Here is a 16,570-nt window from a genome sequence, read left to right as displayed (position 1 = left end):
ATTCATTTTCAAGATTGCAAATTCCAGAAGTCACCATTTGTTCCACCTCATTAGGATCAATAACTCCACTGTATTGTACAGCAGCATGCCACTGATTATTCACCAGGTGGGGGACAAGGCTCCTTTTTCAAATGACTGCCTAAAATGCCTTAAACTTTACTAGATATCTGTTTATTTATCCATATATTGCCAGACGCTTTAATCGTCTAAGGGGTGGCCACAAACAAATCGCCTCCATGGTGCACTTTCCCCTGACATTTCACTGCCCTGCTCCCAACACCCCCCCCCCCAACCTCTCATACTCTCCACTCCATCCCTCCATCTCATCCATGGCCTCCCCCTCCCTCTTCACCTTTTCACCTCACTCACATACACTCTCCGCATCAGTCTCTCGCTCTTCATCCCCTCTTCTTGGCCAAACCACCTCAATATATTTCTCTTAGCGCTTTCTATCCCATCCACATCCACACCACAGTGTTCCTTCACTTCCTCATTTGTCAGTCTGTCTCTCCATGTAACTCTACATGCTCCTCTCAAATAACTCATTTCTGCTGCTCTCACTCTTCACTTGTGTCCTTCCAACGAGGTCCAAGCTTCACATTGATACATTAGAGTTGGTATCACAATACTGTCATGTAGTTACTTTTTCACTTCTATGCTCACTTCCCTGTTCCTTATCACTGCTTTCAAGGAACCAGCAACCTTTCTTCCCTGTTGTACCCTTTCAAGCACTTCACCCTCTAAACTTCCATCCTTACTCATTACACTACCCAAGTACTTAAACAAACTCACATTTCCATTTCCTCCTCATCCAACCTTACTGTACATTCAGTGACTTCAGTTCTCTATCTATCTATCTATCTATTGCCAGACGCCACAATCCCGTAAGGGGTGGCCATTTGACTTTGAGTTATTTGTTTTACGGGGAGGGGCACTAACCCTCCACCAACCCACTTGCTGACACGTAGGGAGCACGTATGATTTGGTTATATGGTTACCACGCAGCGTTGTAAATGGTTTCATGGCTTACAGGAAACTATTTGGCTTGTCACTCAATGTAAAGCTACCTGTAAAGGAAAGAAAAGCAGTAAGTGACAAGAAAGATGGGAGAAATAGGAAGAGAGGACAGCAGGCACAGAAAAAGAATGATAAAGGCTAAGGAAGAAGTAGGCAGCACTACATCAAGTGAGTGGATGATGGTCGCCACCACCTACCACCCAGATTCTATACATGCTCCTCTCAAATAACTCATTTACACTGCTCTCACTCTTGATTTCTGTCCCTCCAACAACGTCCAAGCTTCACCTCCATACATTAGAGCTGGTATCACAATACTATCATGTAGTGGCTTTTTCACTTCCATGCTCACTTTCCTGTATCTTATCGCTGCTTTCAAGGAACCAGCAATCTTTCTTCCCTGGTGCACCATTTCAAGCACTTCACCCTCTAAACTTCCATCCTTACTCATCACACTACCCAAGTACTTAAATATACTCACATTTTTCATTTCCTCATCATCCAACCTCACTGTACTTGTACATTCACTGACATCACTCTCTTAAAGACCATAACTTTACTCTTCCCTACATTCACCTACAGATTTCGTTTCTTACACACTTTTCACATCTCATCCACCAAGCCTTGCATCTCCCGTTAGTCGTCACATACGAAATTCATCTCAACCAATCCCTTTCCATCACATCACTAACATATTCAATCCCATTATTGTGATCAGCTCACATTCTCAATTCTACCTCCCCCCCCCCTCAAATAAAAATGTCATTATAGGATGAAATATACTACATCACATCTCACAGAGACCATAACTTTACTCTTTCCTACATTCACATTTAGATTCTGTTTCTTACACACACTCCCAAGCTTATTCACCAAGTCTTGCAGTTCCCTTTCATCTTTAATTAACAATGCAGTATCATCTGCAAACAACAGTACAGGGAGTTTCCAAACTGTCCTCTCCATTTAGAGTTGCTCCAACATCCACTGCCCTACCTTGTATGTCTTTTATAACCCTATCCATATACAGATTGAACAACCATGGAAGCATGACACATCCTTGTTTCAGTCCAACATTCAGATGGAAAAATTCACTCATTTCACTATCCACACACACTGCAGCCTTAGCACCCTCAAACATACTCTTGGCATTCAACAAGTTCCCATTTACTCCATATATCCTTTGTACTTTCCACATTCCTTGTCTATCCACCATGTCATATGCTTTCTCCAGATCCATGAAGACTGCATACAACTTCTTTCCTTTCTCTGGAAACTTTTCCACTAAAGACCTAAGATTGAATATCTGATCAACACAACCTCATCCCTTCCTAAAACCTTCCTGTTCTTATCCAACTAATTCCTCTGTTACAGTATTTCCCTAACTTGGTCAGTAAGTATCCTACCGTATACTTTTCCTATTACACTAAGAAGACAAATGCCCCTATGAGTACCACACACTTCTTTTTCCCCTTTTCCTTCTTACAGGGGAATAATTATACCTGACTTCCAATCCTCCGGGACTCAGACCACTCTTCACATCTTCCATACCCATTCTGGTACTATCTCTCCTCCATGCTTCAGCATTTCACCACACACTCTGTCAGTTTCTAGGGCTTTCCCCATTTGGACTTCATTGCTTCCTCCATCCTACTGATTCATTCCTGTTTTCTTACCTCCCTTCTCCTCCCAGCCATTCCCCAGCCACATATACTTGCATTACTTTCATTCTCTATGTTCAGCAATTCCATAGACTGTTTTCTCTATCTGCTCACTTCTTCCTTCTCTACTAACAATATACCATTTTTATCTCTCACTTCCTGACTTACTTCTTTATCACCCTGTCTAACTCTCTTTACCTCTTTCCAGAACATTTTCCTACATTCCCTCCACTTTACACTCAAATTCCTTCCAAATTCCTCATCCACCCTCTTCTTACTCTCTCTTACTAATCTTTTCACCTCTCTTTTCCTCTCTACATATAACTTTCACTTCTGTCTCTCAGCTTCCTCCATGTCCCTGTGTAGTTGCTTTAAAGTAATACAGTACAACAGGACATCACTGACCATAGGGACAGGCCGTGTATGGGATTTTCATAGAAGATCCAGTGGCCCTGCATCTGGTTTTACAAATGTCCCTCAACTTCCTCTCTTTCCTCCAAAAGTAGAATGGTGGATAGCAGGAAAACAGCAGCTTCAGCTTAAAGTCCACAAAATTCAAATCCAGATAAGCCAGTGGCCACAACAACAACAAAATTTGAAATAAGAGGCAATAGACACCTTCAGCTGTGTGAGTCTGAGGTGATTCCTGTCAGCATCACTTAGGCCAGGATGTGTCATAGGATGTCTGAGCCTTTTTGTGTCAATGTATTCTCACCGAGAACGTAAAGTTAACCCTCTCAAAGTTTTCATATGCGTTTGACGAGTATGATCTACTTACCTCCCTCACGGTTTTCATTTGTATTTAGATGCGTATGAACCACTGGGTGAAACAACACAAGAAAGAAAAGGCATATGATCTGCTTTCATATTCATTATGGGCTTGTATGTCTGGCAGTGGTGTGCCTAACTGTAAACATGTATCTCGTTGGTCCAAGTTGCAACTCACAATCTTTTACTTTTTTGTGGCTAATGTATTACAGTAAATCTCGCCTCGATTAGGAGCAGAAAATAGTACTATAGCATATTTTCTTGTACTCTGTACACTTAATTACTCAAAGACCGCATAATATATTTGTACAGTATACAGTTTTATAGTAATCCCTCAGTTATTCTGATGTCCATTAACCGGACCATCCATTATCTGGATGCTGTGTTTTGGCTGTTCAGAACCAGTATTCGTACGTTTTTCAAATTTATTCTGACAAAATGCTTGTATCTGGGCGGAAATTTGGCTGCGCGAATACTTTCACCCAACTTGGCTGGCTGGTTATTACATGTTTTTTAGGGTTGTGGTGATTGCTTTCCTGTGGTTGATGGGTCTAGGTGACCATAATTATTGGTTGGCCGTGGTTTATAGGTCTGCTTGACCAGACATTGTAAAACACCGGGAATAAGTGTTGTATGATGTTTTGTTGTGGCCTTTTATAATGGCTTTCAAAGTTAGAGTAGCTATGTACAAAGAGGAGGGAGGGGAGACGTCCACTATCCAGACATGCCTTTGGCTCTGTTATGTCGGATAATCAAGGGAATACTGTACAGTACAATATAATGATATTTTACTTCCTCAAAAGCTCCAGTTTCTTCGTGAATGAATGCAAAATAGGATTCACATGCTTATTTCTACATAAGTTTTTTAAGTTTACAAATTTACAGCCCGAGAGGAAGCTACACCTTTTCGTTTCCAATGCAACAAAAGAATAATTGGTATCTGCATAAGGGCCCGTTCTGTAACGAAAAGAATAAACCATACTTTCAGTGCGGGGGAAATACCTGGCTGGGATGAAACTGGGAGGGGGATTAGGGGTGCATGGTCCAGGTTTCCTGAGAGGGTTAATAAGTAGAATTTTCCTCTCCCCACTGGTTAATATGGGAATAATAACTTCACTAAATAAAACATGATGGAAAACTGTAAGTAGCTTAGTCCACGGCCACAGTGCTTTGTATGGGGAATAAGGGATTGAGTGTTGAACTTATTAAAAAAGAACGCCAGTAAGCATTATCACCATGAACAAACAGATATTTTATAACATTTGGTCTTCTTAAACACCAAGTAACCAATTAGTCAACTTGGCAGAGGTGATAGTGAGAACCTTGCTAACCTCCTGAGATGAGTGGTCTAATGGCAGGTCTTATTACAGGTGCAACCGAAAGCAGACCAAGAGTGGATCAGAGGCACCAGGTTGTGAAATGATGCAGCTGAGTGAGGGACTGGCTCAGTTGATATAAGTAGCTTCACACATCATTGTTACTCAAGGAAGAATAAATGAACCTAGTCAACAAGAGTAAACTAGTACTGTGCCGTTTTTACACTAACTTGGCTTAAAATTGCCATCTCTCTATCTTGATTGCTGAATTTTGTTATAGATAACACAACACCATTATGCTTCTCACAGAAAGTGCTGTTGAAAGGGTAGAGAGCTTCAACAGTGTCTTTTCCTGCCACTGGGCTCATGAAATAAACTAGAAAAAGATGAAAATCTGGGGCAAGTAAAAGTGAAAGGGTAGAGTAGTTTTCCAGTGCTTGGTAACATAATCAGTGCAGGAAGTGCTGATAATTTTCTGTTTTAATAACTAGTCAGATGAGTCGGGTATTCCCTGAGAGGTGGCCGAGCAGGAAAGTAAACATATTTAAGAAAAAGGCGTGTTTGGCACTCATGAATTTTTTTGATGTTTAAACTGGCATTGATATAACAATGAAAATCAGGATAAAATTTTGCTGATAGAGAACTAGATTTGTAATGAGCATGAAAGCATTGCTGTGAGATGGACCATAACAGAGAAGAGAATTAGGTTTGATGCTGGCTGGCATAAATCTCTTTCTGGTATTGGTCAGCCCATATGACATTGACTGGAATGATGTGAGATTGTAATAACTTTTATCTCTCAGCCATGGATTTCCTGCTGAATATAATCCTGTGACACCATATGATTTAAACCTGGAGCATTGACAGTGATTTGAAAGTCAGACAAAATGGAGATGGTGGAGGAAAGACAGACCGAGCAATATGCTTATGATATGAGTAGGGCCATTTACAGCAATAATGGTAGTGTTGCACACTCAAGTCATGCGAGTGGAACCGTGAGTAATGAGGAACTTGTTCCACATTCGAGTGATGCAAGCGAAGGCATGTTTTACGGTAGTGAGGATACTGTTCCACCATCAAGTTCACCTACGCCAGAAAAGAAGGTTGAATGTCCGGTTTGTGGAAAATGGTTTGCCAGTAAAAAGAACCTCAGACGCCACTCAGTGATTCATTCAGAGGTGAAGAAGTACGAGTGTTCTGACTGTGGTAAGCAGTTTAGCCGTAAAGATAACCTAAACACACATCAGTTGACGCACACGGGTGATAAAATGTTCGGTTGTGATGAGTGTGGTAGACTGTTTAGCCGTAAAGAAAATCTCAATGCTCATTTACTTAACCATACAGGGGGTAAAAAGTTTGAGTGTGCTCAGTGTGGCAAAGGCTTTGGCCGTAAAACCGATCTTAACCGGCACTTACAGACCCATTCAGATGTGAAGGCATTTGAATGCGTCGAGTGTGGTAAGCTATTTGGATGTAAAGAGAACCTTAACAAACATTTATTAATTCATTCAGGCGTGAAAAACTTCCACTGTGTTGAGTGTGGTAAAGGGTTCGGCCGCAGAGCCGACCTTAACCGACACTTCCTGATTCACACGGGTGAGAAGAACTTCAATTGTGATGTTTGTGGCAAGGCATTTAGAACTAGAGGTAATTTAAATGCACATAAACAAGGACACTCAGCTGTAAAGGAATTTGAGTGTCAAGAGTGTGGTAAGGCATTTGCTCGTAAGTATGAGCTCACTAAACACTCCTTAGTTCATTCAGGAGATAAGAACTTTGAATGTGAGGAGTGTGGCAAGGAGTTTCATACAAGTGGTGAACTTACCAAACACTCGGTAATTCATTCGGGGGAGAAAAATTTTGAGTGTGTGGAGTGTGGGAAGATCTTTGCTCGGAACGCTGATCTTCAGAGGCACGCGTTTACTCATTCTGGAGAGAAGAATGTCGAGTGTTTGGAGTGTGGTAGGCAGTTTGTTACCAAAAGTGAACTCACCAAGCATGCATTGACTCATTCAGGGGCAAAGGAGTTTGAGTGTTTGGTGTGTGGTAAACTGTTTGCCCGGGGAGCTGCACTGAACAGGCACTCCCTAACCCATTTTGGAGTGAAGGAATTTGAGTGTTTGGAGTGTAGTAAGCAGTTTGCTCGTAAAGTGGATCTGTATAAACACTCCTTCATTCATTCGGGCATCAAAAACTTCGGGTGCTCGGAGTGTGGTAAGAGGTTTGTTACGAGAGCCGACCTCAACAAGCACTCGGTTAGTCATTCGGAGGTGAAGAGGTTTGAGTGTTTGGTGTGCAACAAACGCTTTGCCCGGAAGGAGGATCTCAACAAGCACTTGCTTATCCACACTGGAATAAAAAACTTTGAGTGTATGGAATGTGGCAAGCGGTTTGTAAGCAACGGCGATCTCAACAAACATGCCATATGTCACTCAGGTGTTAAGAAATTCAAGTGTGACGTTTGTGGCAAAGTGTTCAGAACTAAATCGAATTTGTCGCAGCATATTGACATTCATTTTAATCTGAAGGAGAAGAAATTTGAATGTGAGGTGTGTTGTAAGCTGTTTTCCAGTAACAGTAAGCTAGTCAGGCATGCACTGACCCATACAGGGGTGAAGAATTTTAAGTGTAAATATTGTGAAAAAGCATATGCACAAAAGAGAGACTTAACGCGACACATGTCAAAGATCCACGGTATTGAGGAGGAGGACGAAGATGACATGTCAAAGGTTCACGGGACATCTGTGTATGATTTAACTCAGCGTATGTCAATGGTTCAGGGTGATGGTGATGATAATGGTACCAAAATGTCGAAGTATGATGACTGTCATGATATGTCAAAGGTTCATGATGATGATACATCAGAAGTTCATGATGATGATAAGGATTTGTCAGAAGTTCATAATGATGATGATGATGATAGACCTGAGGTTTATGATGATGATGATAATGATATGTCGGTAGTTCATAATGATGATGATGATAGGTCAGAGGTTTATGATGATGATGATAATGACATGTCAGAGGTTCATAATATTGATGATGATGATGATAGGTCAGAGGTTTATGATGATGATCATGATAATATGCCGAAGATTCATAACGATGATGGTGATAGATCAGAGGTTGATGGTCATAATGATATGTCAGAGGTTCATAGTGATGAAGATAGGTCAGAGGTTTATGATGATGATGATGGTGGTGGTGAAATGTCAGAGGTTGATAATAATGATGAGTCAGAGGTTCATGATGATGACGAGTCAGAGACTCATAGTGATAATAGGTCATAGGGTTATGGTGATAGTGTCTGTGATGATATGTCAGAGATTCGTGATGGTTAAGATGATGGTGATTTTGATGGCATGTCAAAGGTTCACAAGACTTCCATATACAGTATACACCAGCTAAATATAGTACTTTTCTTTCCATGAGGGAACTGGGCCACTCAGATTGGCTGAATAGGAAGTTGTGGTTGAATGAAATTCAGTGAGCCATACTTTAAGGTAGGAATGAGTCTCCCTGTTTACTAGTCAAGTCCACTGCCAGTCTGACATTTGGCCATTAGCTGAGCTGAAAAAGGGTAGGGATCTTTGTCACGTTTTTTTAGATCCCGTTTAATTAGGTGATGTTTTAGTTCATTCTTCCTAGCTACCTCTGTTTTCCTTGGTGATGCAGTAGTTGATGGATTGGCTCTGGCGTATAGGTGATACACAGAGTGTAGGTGTGGATGGTTATGTCTGGGAGGTGGAATCAGGATTCCTGAGGCTTGAACAGTGAGGAAATGAGAATGTGGATCATTTACCATACTTGGGTAGATTTTGGCTGTGTCTCCTTCTGTTGGGAATTTTTCTTGCTCTCTGGATCCTACCTCACTCCATCCATAAGTGAGACGAGAGGTCAGGGTGATGATGATGATGATGCAATGACTGAAAGGTCTCTTGAATTGATGATGATGATGGTGGTGGTGGTAGTGGTGCAAAGACCAAAAGGTTGCTTCTATTGTTGTTGCAACCCCAGATTCATTTGAATGTGCACCCAGTGAGTTGCAAGCTGAAGTTGACTTTCCTGCAGTTCACCATCCTCTTTTGGGGGAGAGGGAGAGAGGTGATGGATATTTGTATAAACAGGAGTTGGAGCTGCCCAATTGTATCAGTGCCACCACATGAAGGTGTCCCTCTTCAGCATTAAAGTCTTTATCTAAGTCCCCCAGTTCAAAAAGCCTCTCTCAAGCTTATTAAAATCTGGAGGCAGTAAGAATAAACAAAATGCATCGGGGGTTGGGGGGGGGGGTTTGCCTCTGAGGTAGAGTCAGGATTCAAGAGGTTTGAATGGTGTGTGAATGAGTGCGGTGTCCATTGCGCTGGGTGTGCCTTTGATCAGTTCTTCCTCTTTTGTGTTTTTCCATCGTCATTTTGGCCCTACCGCACCCTATTCTTAAAGGGGGAGGGGAGAAAGAAGTCAGGATGATGATGATTAGCTTTCTTAATTATGTTTTCTGTTTCTGTGATTTCTTGATGGTACCTCATCCCATCCTTAAGTGGGAAGGAGAATTCAAGACGATGATGATGAAGTTTGAATTAAATCGAAAAAAAAGTCAATTCCAGTTGCACTGTCACTTCTAAAGCTAATTAACCAGTTTCCTCTTGATTGCTTTACCATGTGTGCTGAAAAATTCCAGGAATTTTCAGACGCATGAGGGTTGCTTTTGCTAAGTGAATAATTTGAGTTATGTCTGAACTGTTTTATTTACTCTATTGATGTAGTTCTTAGTGGGTGTTAATTGGAGTTGTACTTGAATTGTACCAGATTATTTTTTTGTTGATAATGGACTTGTACCAGAATACCCTATAGATATTTTAAAAATATTTTTTATATAATTTAAATTGTTGCTTCTGCAGACAAAACTTTTTTTGAATACTGTATTGTTATAATTCTTGTAATTTGAAAGGTACAAACATGTTTTGAGAACTAGTGAATTCGTTTGAAAGAACCAGCACTTTTGGGAAATGAAAGACCAGATTATTGTTGTTACATTATTATTATTATTATTATTGTTATCATTATTATTACTATTATTATCCATCCTCCACCCATCCATCATCCACTCCTGCGTTGCCTCACGAGGCGCATAGGAGCCCGGGGTTAGGCAAGTTGGTTCTGGCATTTAAGATGAGTGTGACCAGCATCACTCTTCCCTGAGTGACATTACGTGAGCAGTAAACCTCAGCCACCCCTGGGATATAAATAGGTTCAGTCCAATTGGAGTACCTAAATTACCCACTAAACCATCAGGTGCCGTAATTTGGTTATATGGTTACCACCCAGTGTACTAATTGGTTTCCTGGTGTACAGGAAACCATTTGGCTTGTCACTTAGTGTAGAGTCACCCACAGGCAGAAGAAAAGGAAAGAAAAACAGAAAGGAAGGAAGAGAGGAAAGGGCAGACACCCAAAGCAGCACTACATCAAGTGAGTGGATGGTGGGTGCTCCCACCTACCAACTATATACAATGTGTATATATATATATATATATATATATATATATATTTATTCATCATCATCATCCGGACCTCTTTTCCCACCCTAGGGCAGGGTGAGGAGCAGCAATGTCCAGACAGCCCAAATTTGCCCAATCCAATGTGCCATGCTTTCTTTCACTCATCATTAAAGCCCCCAGAATCCTGGCTCTATCGGATATGCCAAAAACATTGACCAGGTCAGACTCTCTGATGCATTTAAAAATATTTTAAGCTGGTCAGAGTTGTCCCAGTTGTCAGATTAACCTCATTCTAAGGTACTAATTTTTTTTGTCACCGTCTGATGATTTTCTTCAGCTCTGGAGAGACTTTCTGAACCATTGATGTTCCTGTAATTCTAGAAAACTTTTACCATTTAACTACAAGAGGTCTGGCTTAATCTGAAATTCATGCTGTAGTAACAAACAAAAATGATACTAGAATGAAAGATTAACTGTTTAGGTGCAAAATGCTGATAAGTAAAGTACATTTTGGGTACGGTAATAATCTAGGGTTTGTATTCTTGTTGGCCATGGAAGCTCCCTGACACTCACTTCTTGAGTGATTTTTTTTCTTTTTTTTTTTTATGGTTGGTTTATATCCTAATTTATGTTATTTGTATAAAGTATGGTGATACTTGAAGGATTTATGTAGCATAGAAGATGACAGTAAGGTGTAATAAACAACATAAATCATTTAGGAAAAGGTATTAGGGAACTTCCTTAACCACTGAGAGTGTGGGCCTAGGTGACATTGGAGTTTTTGTAACAGCACTTCCTTAGCAGTCCATTCTACACGTTGCAAATTAATAGAGGGATTGGACTGGAAAGTGTTAGTGTTGTGATGAGGAATAGACCGAGATAATTTGGGCATGAGGAGAGGATGGAGGATAACAACTGGGCATGAAAGGTAAGATGTGTGAATGTTGGGGATGGGGCAGACCAAAAAAAAACCTGGGATGAGGTCCTCAAGTGTGACCTCAGGGATAGGGGACGGAATAGGGAGGCTGCCAGAGATCGAGCAGCCATTATGTGACCAGGACCAGTGTATGCATGTCGGAGCCTTTATCAGTGTTATGATACATTATTGATGCATGCTGTATCTGTATTAAAATTACAGAAATAAACTGTTAAAAAAGAAAAGTGTAAAACTGTACAGTATGTAAAATAAGGGTCATAGACGTTAACCTTTATTCGCAAAGTAGAAGGCTAACCCTAATTTTTGACGGTCATTTATGCAATGCCTGTGGTTATTACATATGATCAGCCTGAATCCCGTACAGCAGAAGGCACTTGGGAACCCTGTAGGAAGGTCAAATACATGCAGTCATCGTGAGGTACTTCAAAAATCATAAAAACTTGGGGTTCTGTATCCCACTGCTCAAATTCTTGTTTACGCACATGACCATCAGTCACAGAAAAATAGGTGTTACAGAGTCTTGTGCACCACTAAAAAATGTTCTGTTACTTCACCTAACAACAGACAGTCTTGCTGTGCTGAAGAAAAACCTTGGAAATGAATACGATGTCAAAAACTCATGATTAAAATTTTGTGGATGAAACTAAAGAGATGCAACTTATTCCAACTTATGACAGGTAATAATTTAGGTCATAGTTTATTCCAGCTTATGATATTAAATTTATGTAACTCATAATTTATTCCTGTCTTTGGCAGTTTATTCAGCTCATAGTGTGTTTTAGTTTATCATGCTTAATTTTTTTTCAACTCATAGTTTATTTCAGTTTAAGATAAACAGTTTGGCTCTGTTCTTGTTTTTGTTTTTTCTTGGAACAGTCCTGTGGGCTCCTGGCCTTTAGTTCCTTCTTTCTTGCATTAAAAAAAAAAAAAAAAAAAAAAAAAAATCAGCTCATGAGATATTCCAACCCATGTCAGATAATTCTATAGAGATCGTAGTATAATCCAGTTTGGGACGGAGTTTACAAGGCCAACATTTACTTTATATCTTGGGGGAACAGAGTGTGATGTCTTTGAGTATACCTGGGATTCATTAATGAGGACAGCCTGTACAGTTAGCAACAATAAACTTGTCTCATGTCCTGATTTTCTCTTTTTGGATTATGAAATTCAGTGTGATGAATCAGATGAAGTCAGGATTCCAGGGACTTGAATGGTAAGTGAATGGGGGTTCGGCTTAATTCACCTGGACTTTTTATTTTTTATTTGTTTTTTATGGTCCCACTTACCTAGTTCTAGGATGAGAAATGAGGTCTGGATTTTGATGAAGACAATACTTACCAATGACACAAATGACACTGGCCTTGCAAGCACATGTTATCAATATTTGTTGGTTCATATTATTTAGGTTCATTTGTTGAAGTGTATGGAGAGAGAAGTAAGAGAGGTGACAGGACTCTTGTTACTCAGTGTACAGTACATGCTTGCTGTTGCCTGCTCTAGCGGGTTAGCAAAGAGAAACAGTAGAAGGTAACCCTGTTCTATGCATTCAGGATCTTATTTTCTTTGGTGAAGGAAGGCTCCTAACACTCTTCCTTAGCAGTTTGCTTTTGGACATGGCTGGTTAATATCCTTTCGTACATTATTTATGCACAGAAGGATATATGTAACACAGAATAGTACAGTAAGGTGCAATAAGCATAATAAATTGTTTAGGAAAAGGTGTTAGGGAGCTTCCGTAATCACCGAGAATACATGCCTCAATCTCGCAACTGTTGTGTAATTGTCTAGTCCAGACAGTTTGAAACTCTTCCACTCAGTGATTCCTTTTGTTTATATTTTGTTGTTGCCACTACCATGTTGTTGGAGAGGTGTGTCTTCTTGTTGTGGCACTCATGTAACAGTTTGGCTTTGCTTCTATGTCATACAAACTTCCCTCAGCTCCCTCCCTATCCCTTAAAAGGAGGAGGTGGACTCAAGGAGGAGGGTAGGCTGAACCTGCAGTCCACTGGGTTCACATTCAGTTGAGCTTGGGGGTGCACGCTCTGTCACTGCCACTGCCATATGCTCTACTCTGCCTGGTTTCAGAGACTGCCCAGTTAGTGGAGAGAGAGGTGAAGGTTGAGTTAAACCCTCCCAGTTGAAAGAAATTTCATAAACTGAATAAAATTGCTTGGAGATGGACAAATCGTGTTAATTTTGAATGGCTCCAATGTGCTTGCATACATGAGCCTTGTTCACCTGTTGGTGGTTGTCCATGCTGCACAGTCTCTAGCAGCCTCTCTGTTCAGTCCCTTATCCCTGAGGTCACACTGTGACCTCATCCTAGGACTTTACCAGTCTGCCTCACAACCCTTAAAAAAAAAAAAAAAAAGAAAAAGAAAACCATTGACAGGCAGGCCCTGTTGATATACGGATTATCCCAGTCACTCCATTTCCTTCATGGCAGCTTGTACATTTATACAGTATATTATATTGTAGCTAAACTATGCCTCAAGTTACCTTCAGTAAGAGACCTTGGATGAGCATGTGTAAAAGTCATGTGAAAAAATCCTGAACTTGCTGAGAGAAGTGGTAGAAAATAAAATTGCTTGAGCAGTTTCTCTTGTCTTTCATTTACACTTGTCATGTACCGTACAGGGTGGCACAAATACACTCCACTGGAAACTCACCTTTGTGTCCAAGGTGTTGTAAGGATGGCTTATTCTGCTGGTGTGTCAGTGGGAGTAGGAAATGAATGAATAGTGCTGCACTAGAAACTTGCCTTTGTATCCAGTGTGTTGTGGGAATGGCTCATTCTGGTGGTGTGGGTGTGGTTGTGGCAGTGAATGTAGGAAAAGAATATATGATACAGGATAGAGACTGTTAACATTGACCAGGCCATCCTTGCAGCATGCAGATCACCCATTGGAGTAGAAGAAAAGTATATAAGCCACCCTGTGTATCACAATGACTTTACCGTATTTTTATCTAGCTGAACACCTTTGGGACATTGTAAGTGGTGGTGTTGAGTGTATGAAAACATAATTTATATTGCATACATGCTGCTATTCTCTGGTATGTTATTTATGTTGCTTTAATATTGGCATTGAATGTATCAGTAGCGTACAGGAAGATACAGTATTGGGGTGTAATGCGAAGAGTTGCTGAGGAAGACTTTCTATGAAGCTGCGTGTTATGCCACGTGCTCAGAGATCAACTTCATGCTGTCAGAGTACGAGGATCTGATATTAGGTTCTTTCCAAGACTGGGTCCAGAGCATGCAACCAGAGGAACAGGGCTCAAAAACACAGGCTACCCAATCTTGCACATATATTACACATAAGGAATACAGTGGCTAGCACAATACAATGTGACAGATTACACACACTATGAGAGATACAGGGATTGGAGTTTGTGACTAGGACTGATAGGATAACTGAAGGTGGCGCCTAGGTGTGGGAGGGGTCCCGTCAGGTGTACGCTCTCTGAAGGAGCGCAGGACTTCTATGGTACGCTGGATCGTAGGGTGAGGGCTGCCGGGCGGTGTAGAGAGAGGCCTTTCGCTGGAGGTGCCTCCGTTGGTGTGTCTGCCCTAGGGACTAGGGCCGAAGAGGTCGAGTAGGTACGCTGCCTTGCACCTACCCTTGGTGAAGGACGGCTTGCTGGCTTGTTTGGGGAGGTCTCGGCCGGGAGTCCTGGGGACGTCCCTCGGTGACTGGTGTCTGTGGTCTCGCCTTCGCCAGGAGTCCGGCGGGGGCCGCCTGTGACTTCTCCTTCTCCGGGAGTTCGGCAGCAACTGGTGACGTAGGGGCGCTGGTTGTAGTGAGTGTACCCCCAGACTCACTATAGGGCCACTCCAGACCCCTTCCATCAACGACTCCGCTGCGGAGTCGGCTCTGCCCCATGCGGTGCGGGGAGAGTGGGAGGGGTGTTCCGCTTGGCCTCTGGATTAGTGAGGCGAGCAAGGGCCCCAAGCGGCGTAACCCTTGGTGGATGCCGCAGGGTTAGTAGACGAGGGAAGCACGGTGGGTGTTCCCTCCCCGGCGGGCACAGTGGGCGCTGCCGCAGTTCTGCTAGACCCTGGGACTGCAGGTGACAGGAGCACAGTGGGAGACCTCTCTCCGGTGAGCGCGGTGGGCGTCGCTGCAGTCCTGCTCTCAGTGGAGGCTGCAGACAAGGGAATCACGGTGGGCGTTCCCTCCCCGACGAGCACAGTGGGTGCCGCGGCAGTTCTGCTATGCCCTGGGACTGCAGATGAGAGGAGCACGGTGGGCGTCCTTTCCCCGGCCAGCACAGGGGCCGTCACCGCAGTCCTGCTCCGGGCAGGGGCTACAGGTGAGGGAAGCACGGTGGGCGTCGTCGCGGTCTGCGATGGTTGGTAGCCTGTGGGAGTAGTAGACAGTAATTCGTGCAGCCCTCCTTGATTGTCCACAAGAAGTTAACATCCTTAGATAAAGACACAATAACACCTAATCCCTCTTCTTTCGAAGAGAGATGGGAGGGGGGATGTAAGGAAGGAAGGAATGGACGTGGGGAAGGGAGTGAAGCAGGAGGCAACGTAGAGAAATAGTGGGAATGAATAGAGGAGGTACCCTTGTAGAAGAAAGACAGTCAGGGAATTTGAAATTTTCTAGCAATTTTCTGGACATTTTTGTTTGGCGGGATTCTAGCATTTTTTGAGAGCAAGTTTAGCAGACTTTGCATTGTTTTGGAATTGGCAACTGTGCATATCGTATGGAGGTGTAGTCTTTACAAGAGAAGGGTAACATCTCTGCCAAATTATGGTAAGTCTGGGCACTTTTCAGCAGTATGTGATTATTTGTATTAATTCCAGTTACATGCTTTCGGTATATTAAAGTAGAATCTTCAGGTTCAAAGAAATATGGTGATTATGGAAACGGAAAACGACCGAGCCCCATGCAGAATATGGCCTTTGATTTTATTATCTCGCCCATACAGGTACAGTACGATCCCATCGATTTTTTCACTTGCAGATTACTTTTTATGATCTTGCATAAATGGCATGTTTGTGCTGTGACCACACCCAAACTACTTTTGGTAAACGTACGTTTTATATGAGGCAGTAGAAGCACCATACCAAATTCATCCTGATAGTCTGTCCTATTATTTTTCTGATTATTTCTGGGGTGGTATATACATGTTTCATGCGAGATTTGTTTCCTCCATTTTCAGCAGTGTTCCACAGTCAGCTTGTTTGATTTGTCAAGCATAATGATTACCGTAATGACATTAACATCAATATCAACAACCAGGCACTTTCATTTGCTTTTGATACCCCAGTATTTAGACCTATTAATACCCTGGAGGACAACGAACATCTGCAGAAGGATCTAAAAATAATCTGTGATTGGGCAGAAAGAAATAACCTGAGGTTCAG

The 16,570-nt window shown here is 42.0% G+C and overlaps 1 protein-coding gene across 1 annotated transcript; it reads left to right on the top strand.

The window, feature by feature from the left end:
• The first annotated feature begins 5,646 nt into the window (after positions 1–5,646).
• LOC145402024 (uncharacterized) lies at positions 5,647–14,515 on the top strand. The gene is made up of 2 exons (XM_080274122.1): positions 5,647–7,649; positions 14,383–14,515. The coding sequence occupies exons 1-2, from the start codon at positions 5,647–5,649 to the stop codon at positions 14,513–14,515; spliced, it is 2,136 nt and encodes a 711-aa protein (XP_080130248.1).
• The last annotated feature ends 2,055 nt before the right edge of the window (positions 14,516–16,570 follow it).

The sequence above is a fragment of the Coenobita brevimanus genome, chromosome 57 (assembly GCF_032717465.1).
Source record: "Coenobita brevimanus isolate Jiangsu-jjx chromosome 57, ASM3271746v2, whole genome shotgun sequence".
Classification (NCBI taxonomy): domain Eukaryota; kingdom Metazoa; phylum Arthropoda; class Malacostraca; order Decapoda; family Coenobitidae; genus Coenobita; species Coenobita brevimanus.
This window is presented reverse-complemented; position numbering and strand designations above follow the sequence as displayed.

Bases quoted from the DNA above. Each gene is read 5' to 3' on its own strand.
- LOC145402024 (XM_080274122.1), top strand. From the start codon at position 5,647: ATGGAGATGGTGGAGGAAAGACAGACCGAGCAATATGCTTATGATATG. The intron at 7,650-14,382 runs GTCAGAAGTTCA...CCACGTGCTCAG, and splicing joins CATGATGATGATAAGGATTT to AGATCAACTTCATGCTGTCA.